Below are 9,354 nucleotides of genomic sequence, written 5' to 3'. Positions count from 1 at the left end.
CTTGGGCAGGTGAAGACATTTTGAGTCTTATTTTCCTTATCTCTAAAATGAAGTAAATTAAAAAATAAAAAATAGTGACTCCATGTAAGAAATGGTAAGGATTAAGAGAGTCAATGGAAAATAAAACTTCAAATCTTATCATGCCAATTGAGGGTTAGACAATTGCTGGATTAATTCACTGACAATTTAGTTTTCCAGCCTATGAAAAGTCCTTATTAACCAAGTAAATGCTCACTTTTCCATCAATAAGAATATAAATCGGCCACAAAGTCACCAACATCTCTTGGATTCCAGTCCCTGGCTTACGGTGCCAGACCTCAAGATGCAAAATAAAAAATTTATTTTCTTACACAGAGTAATTTTAAGTCTCCAAGTAGTTCAATCCTTAAAATATGAGTCAGGGGCTTTAAATGAAGGAGTAAGGCTTTGCTGAGAATTAGCTAATAAAAAGGGGGGAAAAGAGTAGACAAAAGTATATTGATTTTTTTCTATCTTTATTTATAAAGAACACAAGTCCTCCTCCTAACAAACACAAACTCACACATTCCAGGGAGGAGCTCAATAGAACAACACAACAGAACCGGAGGACAAAGGACCTTGTACTCAACACCTGTCTATGCGCCCGACTCCGGCATCACTGGGAACATTTCCTCAGATATGACATCTCACCTCAGAGAAAGGAAGAGAGACCTTGATCTGCGGGGTCCGCCTACCCACCAGGCAAAAAAGCCACACGCTCAGTCTTCAGCATCATCAAACTGTCCTGTTTCAAAGACCATCTTGGAATAATGGGGTATCAGTGGCGGCGGATGGTGCCAGCTGGGGTCATAGATCATGTCTCCTTGCAGGGCACAGGACACCCAAGGTTTGACCTCTTGAGAAATGCAACCCTGGATGTCATCAGCATCTGCAGGCAGTTTCAAAAACAGATTAAAGGAAGGGGGAAAGTGAAAACAGAAAACAGCCAAAAAATGTCTAGGGGGCAGACACCTGCATTTTCTTTGTTTAAAAACACACATCAAGAACCCTCCTTGAAGAACTGGCAAGCCTGTTCCCTCTGAGGCAACTCATGGTTTTGCTTCTCAGACAGAGAAAGCAGTGCCGAGGAAGCAACTGGGTAACACAGCACTTCTGCCTGCAGCTGCTCAATTCACAGAGATATTCGGAGAGAGTAACATTGCTTTAATGTTAAAATGAACTGATACATTTTGGGAGTCAAAGGTAAAATCTGTATTTTTGTTTTCCAACTTGAAAGAGAAGCTGTCACAGAAATTTCAGACCTGTAACAGATGATCAGACTAAGCTCACAGATGTGGGTCCGTCTTCCACACTGTCTGCCTTCAGGGGTAATCTGGTAGGATGGTCTCAGATCCCTGCCCAGAAACTCCACACCTACCATACGGATTTCCTTGATCTGCTTTCAACTCCAAGTCCCAGTCCTCACTGAAAAGGTCAGCAGCCTGTTCCTTGGGAGGGCAGCCAGGCGCCCCTGCTAACAGCTCCCAGGTGTTTGGCTCCCCATCAGAATCGTCATCGTCCACAGCAAAGCCTTCCTCTTCAGAATGGGAGCCCTCGCCGTGGGGAGGGCTATCATTAAGGATGCTCTGGACTCCATGAGCTAAGAAACCACAAAAGGGAGAAGGTCTTAAAACAACTGGCAAACCAGATAGGACCAACTCTTCAGCTGCCTGAGCATTTAAAAAAAAAAAAAATGCTATCCTGTTTACAATTTGAGGGTTGATTATTTTTTCCCCTTAAACAAGGCCATTAATTGCCACATCTTGTCATTCACACAGGGAATCAGGCACGGTTTATATTTTTCAGGTAGTTTGCATGTCACTGAAGCAACAGTCTCTAGCAAATGATAGACTCTCATAATACAAGGCTGAATTGAATTTTTCCTCTTCTACTTCTCCCTTCATCCTCAAAGATCAGGGTAGAGGCAAGCACAGGACAAGGAAGGAGTGGAGGGAGGAAAGCAGGCAGGAGAGCACAGAACCCATCTAGTCACAATGGACAACCACCATGCCTCCTCCCAACATCGGGGAGGACTGGAAGACACCAGTTTCAAAAGGTCTAAAGATAACAGAAGAAAATCTGGCAAAAAATAATGGACTTCCAAGTATATAGAGCTATGGTGATGCCAGGTCAGAGCTAAGGAAAGAATCAGCCTACGAACAGTGCTGCTATTAACACTGTACAAAAGCGACACTATAAGCAACACAGTGACAGCTCAGGGCACGGGCTCTGCAGCCAGACTGCCTGGGTCCAAACCCCAGCTCTGCTGATGACTACACATGTGACTGAGCTGAAATGTACTGAATCAATTCCTTAATAACCGAATGCAGAATTACTATACAACCCAGCAGTTCCTCTCCTAAATGTGTACCTAAAAGAACTGAAGACAGGTTCAAACAGAACTTGTACAAAAATGTTCATAGCAGCACTATTTGCAATCACCAAGTCAAAGGTGGAAATAACCTAAATAAATGCCTAGAGCTGATGAATGGGTAAGCAAAATGTGGTTCCTCCGTATGATGGCACTGTCAGCCCTCAAGAGGAATGAAGTACTGATATATACCACAACATGGATGAACCTTGAAAATATTATGCTGAGTCAAAGAAGTCAGACATAAAAGGCCACATGGTGTATGATTCCATTTCCACGCAACTCTTTTTACCTGTCCAGCATAGGTAAATTCAGAGACAAAATGCCAATTAGTGGTTGCCAAAGGCTCAAGGAAGGGGGCAGGAGGGTGACTACTGACTGGGCAGGAAGTTTCCTTCTGGGGTGATAAAAATGTGCTGGAACTAAATAGTGGTGGTGGTTGGGCAATAACATTGTGATTGTGCTAAATGCTACTGAGTTGTACTCCTTAAAACTGCTAAATGGTAAACTTTATGTTATGTGTGTCATACCACCACCTTAAAAATGTTTTACTCTGTGTCTCAGTTTCCTCACCTGTAAAATGGGAATAGGATTGTTGGGAGAGTTTCAAAAAAAAAATGGAAAGGAAAAGAAAAAAGAAAAAGAAACATTTAGAACTGTGCCTGGCCCACAGGGAGGACTCAGTAAGAATCAGCTACTATGATCACACCTGTCGATGCGTTTGACACCTTATCTAGATCAGCACCACCCAACAAAATTCGGGGGATGATGGCAATGCTCCATAGCCTGTACGGTTCAACTGGCTGGCGTTAACCACACGTGCCTACTGAGCACCTGAGAAGTCACCAGTGCCGCTTACGAACTCAATCTCCCATTTTATTTAATTATAATCAGCTCACTTGTGAACAGCACTGGTAGCGAGTGGCTGTTACAGCTCTGGATCCTCTCCCCCAATCCTCAAACACCCCTCTGAGGGAAGTATCATATTCCCCATTTTAAAGATGAAGAAAGGGTAAGTTTATCTAAGGCCACAAAACTCCGCCCTGGAGCCGAAAGTGAAAGCCATTTTGTCTGGCTCCAAAGCCTGTGTGCTCTTCCCGCGGTCCTCAGCTGTCTTTCTCGGTGGGAGAACATAGCTCAGGACTTCCCTCAGGGAAGCTCCAGCAGGGCCTCCGAACAAGGGCACAGCTGGAGGTTGGAACACTAGGCAGAAAAGGCAACTCGGCAGCAAAGAGGAGAAGTGACGAAAAGGTAAGCAAGACATGGGGATAGTCCCTCTCGTTGGCTCCTCGATCTCTCCCAACATGCACCCCAGGTTTTACCGTCTACTTACCTAGTCGATCTGTGGCCTTCTCAGTCTCCTTCTTCTGGTGGGAGTGGTCATCTGGGGCAAAGCCAGCCTGCGGGAAGAAGAAAGTCACCCAGAACATGGAGAGCTGGGGTGTCCCAAGAATTAAGTCTTTACCTAGACCAGCCCTAAACCCACCCTTTCTTACTCTCCTCTGTGAGGGTGGGGCTGGGACTCTGCAGCCCACACTTCTGCTTTGCCTTGTTGGCTGCAGCAAAGGTGGGGGAGAAGCGCCTTGCTCCTTCCTCTTCCTGCAGATAATCACCCCAGTCACCCTTCACCCCGGACGGACGGCAGGAGTGCCTTCCTCTAGAGGCCGCTGAATCCAGTAGAGTTTGCTAACATTCGCAGAGCCAACAGGGTCACTGGGCCCTCTCTTCAGAGGTCTGAGTCCCATCCCAGGCCCTCTGGATCTCTCCTCCAAGCTCAGAACCACTAGCACTACTGGGGCAGCGCCCCCTTGTCAAAGACTGGAATTTCAGCTCTGCAAGGCCGTCCCTCTGAATCCATAAATTTAATCATTCCAACCTCATCTCTTTGTTCCCTCAGCCCTGGGGTTGGCAGCTGGTCCTGCAGTTGCTTACCTCCATGTTAATTTTTACCTTTTCCATTACTTAACTTTTTCTATCAAATTCTCTAGACTGATTCATGGGGGCAACAGAACTTTAATTCCCCTGCAGTGCTGAAGGGAAGTCTTCCCCCACAGCCAACCATATGTTTCTCTGCTCCCATCACTCAAAAGTTTCTGAAGTCCTATCACCTCCAAGACTTCTTTCTAAATGGAATGAGAAATGTTCACAGGCTACATGAGAAGACCCAGTTTCAATCCTGGCTCTGCTATTCATTCATTGTAACCCTGAACACATCACTGCAAGCACTGTGCCTGGGTTTCCTCCTCTGGAAACTGGGGGTAATTGTTCTGACTTTGCAGGAGGCTTATGATGAGATAACAGTTATGAAAAAGCCTAGCATGCAGCAGGAATGTAACATCTGTTGAATTTAAATCCACCCTCTTTGCCTCTAAACCTAAAGTGCACTTGGTGCCTGCCCCAATTAGCTCAGGATCTAGTCAAACCTGAATTTCATAAGTCAATTCCACCTCCTGTAATCAGTGATAACCCTCGGTCACTACTGCAGGCCAGCTGGTGGGTCCTCTCACATTAACCACTGCCACATCCTCCCAACTGCCTCCCCACTCGGTCATCCTGCCTAGCCTTACAGTTTTAATCATTACTCTGCTCAAAAATCTTCAACAGCCTTGCACGCAGGAGCACAAAATTAGCCATAGCATTCACACCTCCCACCTCACGCCCATTAACCTGTTGAGCATGGTTCTCTCTCCTGGTTCTGCCACCCAAGCTCCCAGCCGTTTGCTCAGCGCTTCCTCATCTCCCACCTTTGCAGGCACCACCACCCTCTCACCTTAGAGAGGAAGCACACATTCCTTCCCGCCCTGACAAAATTGGTCTCAACCTGTCTCCAAAGTAATTTTCTTTATAGGTCTATCACTACATCTTTCATATCTTACTGTGGTTAGGTACTATCTTTGATGCTGAAACAAGCATTCCATTCCTCCATCCAATTAACAGTTAACAGAACCAAGCAGAGGGTCCCGCCTTCAAGAGCTCACCACCTAGCAGATTACTGACTGCGAACACGGGCAGGTGATAACTGTAATAACGGTCTTTGAAAAACCAGCAGCTGTCTTGGTGAGCAAAGAAAACAGGTTTCTGGAAGCTCTGCGTCAAACCGGGCCTTTTGGTTTCAGTGAATGGTAAAGGAGAGAGTATGAGGCATCATCTGGTGCTCAGGCATGGCTGAGCATCCACACCCGTAGACACGGGTCCTTCGGGAAGAGTCCCTCTCCTCGCTGCCCTCACCTGGCCCCGGGCCCGGGCCCGGCAGCCGCCCCCGGTTTCGGTCACCAGCATCCCCTCCCATTTAGCAAGTAAGCAGAGGCGCCCCGGATCCGACAGCTTCCCTCTCGGCGCGCCCACCCACGCCCAGCGGCCCGGCCGTTTCCAGCTCCAGCGCGCGCCCAAACGGCGCTCCGCGATCGCAGGCGGTCCGCGCTGCCCGGCCCCGCAGCCCCCGCCCGGCCCGACCCAGCGAGCCCCGCAACTTCCCGACCCGGGCCGCATACGGGCGGCCGCGACCGGCCCTGGCGCGGCGCTCACCCCCGGGCTGGGGGGCGCCTTCCGCGCGCTCGGCAGGGGTGGGCCCCGAGGCGGCCCCGCGGCCCCCAGCGCCTGGGCCCCGGCGGCCTGCGGGTCCATGCCCAGCAGCGCGTGGCTCGGCGCCCTGGACGCGGCTCGACCACGTGACGCGCGGGCCTGGCTGCCTGCCGGGGAGGATACGCCGCGGAGGGGCCAATCAGCCGGGGGTGCTCCCGGCCGAGGGGGGCGGGACACGGGGTCACGAGGAAGCCAGGGGCGGGCGGGGCGGGGCGGCGCGGACGGGCGGGGCGGGGAGGGACGCGGCGCGACCACGCCGAAAGCCCCCACACCTACGGACCCTGGAATCTGAATCCCGTAACTGTCGCAGCCAGGTCCCAGGGCTGGACGACTGCCGGAGTCTGGAATGCCGAGTGTTACTCCTACCCGGCCACACTGGATATGCTTCAGCTACAGAACCTTGAATTCCTGTTGGGACATTCAGTTCCGGAGTCTACCCGATAGTGGATAAAGCTCAGCTCTCCAGACTTTTTTTTTTTTTGGTATCATTAATATTATACAATTACATTAACATAATACAATTACATGACCAACATTGAGGTTACTAGATTCCCCCCATTATCAAGTCCCCCCCACATACCCGTTCACAGTCGCTGTCCATCAGCGTAGTAAGATGCTGTAGAGTCACTATTTGTCTTCTCTGTGTTATATACTGCCTTCCCCGTGCCTCCTCCCCAAATTATGTTTGCTAATCGTAACGGCCCATTTTCCGCCTATCCCTCCTGTCCCACCCTTCCTCCCCAGTCCCTTTCCCTTTAGTAACTCTCAGTACATTCTTGGGTTCTGTGAGTCTGCTGCTGTTGTGTTCCTTCAGTTTTTTCTTTGTTCTTATACTCCACAGATGAGTGAAATCATTTGACATTTGTCTTTCTCTGCCTGGCTTATTTCACTAAGCAAATACCCCCTAGCTCCATCCATGTTGTTGCAAATGGTAGGTAGGATTTGTTTTCTTTTTATGGCTGAATAATATTCCATTGTGTATATGTACCATCATCTTCTTTATCCATTCATCTACTGATGGACACTTAGGTTGCTTCCATTTCTTGGCTATTGTAACGAGTGCTGCAACATAGGGATGCATGTGTCTTTTTCAAATTGGACTCCTGCATTCTTAGGGTAAATTCCCAGGAGTGGAATTCCTGGGTCAAATGGTATTTCTGAGTTTTTTGAGGAACCTCCATACTGTTTTCCACAATGGTTGAATTTACATTCCCACCAGCAGCGTAGAAGAGTTCCCCTTTCTCCACATCCTCGCCAACATTTGTTGTTTGTCTTTTGGATGGTGGCCATCCTAACTGGTGTGAGGTGGTATCTCATTGTGGTTTTAATCTGCATTTCTCTGATGATTAGCGATGTGGAGCATCTTTTCATGTGTCTGTTGGCCATCTGAATTTCTTCTTTGGAGAAGTGTCTGTTCAGCTCCTCTGTCCATTTTTTAATTGGATTTTTTGCTTTTTGTTTGTTGAGGTGCATGAGCTCTTTACATAATTTGGATGTCAGCCCCTTATTGGATATGTCATTTATGAATATATTCTCCCATACTGTAGGATGTCTTTTTGTTCTACTGATGGTGTCCTTTGCTGTACAGAAGCTTTTTAGCTTGATATAGTCCCACTTGTTCATTTCTGCTTTTGTTTCCCTTGCCCAGGAGATATGTTCATGAAGAAGTCGCTCATGTTTATGTGCAAGAGATTTTCGCCTGTTTTTTTCTAAGAGTTTTATGGTTTCATGACTTACATTCAGGTCTTTGATCCATTTTGAGTTTACTTTTGTATATGGGGTTAGACAATAATCCAGTTCCATTCTCTTACGTGTAGCTGTCCAATTTTGCCAACACCAGCTGTTGAAGAGGCTGTCATTTCCCCATTGTATGTCCATGGCTCCTTTATCGTATATTATTGACCGTATATATACTTGGGTTACTATCTGGGCTGTCTATTCTGTTCCACTGGTCTGTGGGTCTGTTCTTGTGCCAGTACCAAATTGTCTTGATTACTGTGGCTTTGTAGTAGAGCTTGCAGTTGGGAAGTGAGATTCCCCCTGCTTTATTCTTCCTTCTCAGGATTGCTTTGGCTATTCGGGGGGTTTTGTGGTTCCATATGAATTTTAGAACTATTCCAGTTCGTTGAAGAATGCTGTTGGTATTTTGATAGGGTTTGCATTGAATCTGTAGATTGCTTTAGGCAGGATGGCCATTTTGACAATATTAATTCTTCCTACCCAAGAGCATGAGATGAATTTCCATTTATTAGTGTCTTTAATTTCTCTTTAGAGTGTCTTGTAGTTTTCAGGGTATAGGTCTTTCACTTCCTTGGTTAGGTTTATTCCTAGGTATTTTATTCTTTTTGATGCAATTGTGAATGGAATTGTTTTCCTGATTTCTTTCTGCTAGTTCATCATTAGCGTATAGGAATGCAACAGATTTCTGTGTATTAATTTTGTATCTGAGCTCTCAAGACTTTTAATTCAAAGGTAGCTCCCACATTTCTCATCACCTAGGCAGGTGTCCCTAGACCTCAGGTTGCAATTGGACTACAACTCACCCAAAAGTGGGTGAGACAACCCAGCAGCCTGGGGCTTCTCTACCTTGAATTAATGGTAGTTCTTAAAGGTAACCCATTAGAAACCAGGGTAAATGATCAAAACAAACTCCCACAACGTGCAGACATGTGGGCTAGGACACTCATGGCAACCCTAAACAAACTGCTGTGCCGGTGGAGTCTGAGCTGGGATATCTTTTCACACTCAAAGTCTGGCCCTCTACAACCTGAAACTGGCAGAAGATAGGCAGGGCCTGAGCTGGGGATAAAACTGAGTCTGAAGACAGTCATCACTGCTTCTCCCCACACTGCCAGAGCAGCAGACCACCTTATGATAATCTCTTGGGACATTAGAGAAACAATTTTTCATCTCAAAAAAATGTTTTTATAAACTATATAAGGCATTTGAAAAAAAGTGGCATAGATAGAATTTTTTTCTTTTTCCCTATGCAGACTTCCCTATGGGGAAGATAATGTGACCTATTAATGTGTCCTCTGTTCTGACCCATAAGTCAGTTTCCCCAATCTAACTGGATCTAGGTCAATACTGTCCAAAAGAACCTTCTGTGACAGTGGAAATAAAAGTTCTATTACCTGTACTGTCCAATGTGGTAAACATAGGACTGGCTATTAAGCACTAGAAATGCAGCCAGTGTAAATGAGAATCTGAATTAATTTCAATAAATCTAAATTGCCACACATGGCTAGAAGCTACCATCTCTAACAGTGCAGCTCTAGCTGAACTATCTAGATTGATTTTCATGACCTGCAATGGTGAGAACCAGAGGGGTGTGATGACCACAGGGTGACCCATCTTCATAGCCTTGCTATGAAGGAGCCAAC

At 46.8% G+C, this 9,354-nt stretch overlaps 1 protein-coding gene across 1 annotated transcript; it reads right to left on the bottom strand.

Moving 5' to 3' along the window:
* Positions 1 to 477: 477 nt before the first annotated feature.
* COPRS (coordinator of PRMT5 and differentiation stimulator) lies at positions 478 to 6,079 on the bottom strand. Its single transcript, XM_036906296.2, has 4 exons — positions 5,915 to 6,079; positions 3,723 to 3,789; positions 1,397 to 1,618; positions 478 to 907 (listed from the first exon to the last, which is right to left on the bottom strand). The coding sequence occupies exons 1-4, from the start codon at positions 6,011 to 6,013 to the stop codon at positions 738 to 740; spliced, it is 558 nt and encodes a 185-aa protein (XP_036762191.1). The 5' UTR covers positions 6,014 to 6,079; the 3' UTR covers positions 478 to 737.
* Between the last annotated feature and the right edge of the window lie 3,275 nt (positions 6,080 to 9,354).

Source organism: Manis pentadactyla, chromosome 4 (genome assembly GCF_030020395.1).
Source record: "Manis pentadactyla isolate mManPen7 chromosome 4, mManPen7.hap1, whole genome shotgun sequence".
Lineage (NCBI taxonomy): Eukaryota > Metazoa > Chordata > Mammalia > Pholidota > Manidae > Manis > Manis pentadactyla.
Note: the sequence above shows the minus strand (reverse complement) of the source record. Positions and strands in the feature narration are given on the sequence as shown.

Bases quoted from the DNA above. Each gene is read 5' to 3' on its own strand.
- COPRS (XM_036906296.2), bottom strand. From the start codon at position 6,013: ATGGACCCGCAGGCCGCCGGGGCCCAGGCGCTGGGGGCCGCGGGGCCG. The intron at 3,790-5,914 runs GTGAGCGCCGCG...TTCTTCCCGCAG, and splicing joins AGGCGCCCCCCAGCCCGGGG to GCTGGCTTTGCCCCAGATGA. The intron at 908-1,396 runs GTAGGTGTGGAG...AACTGCCTGCAG, and splicing joins AGATCAAGGAAATCCGTATG to ATGCTGATGACATCCAGGGT.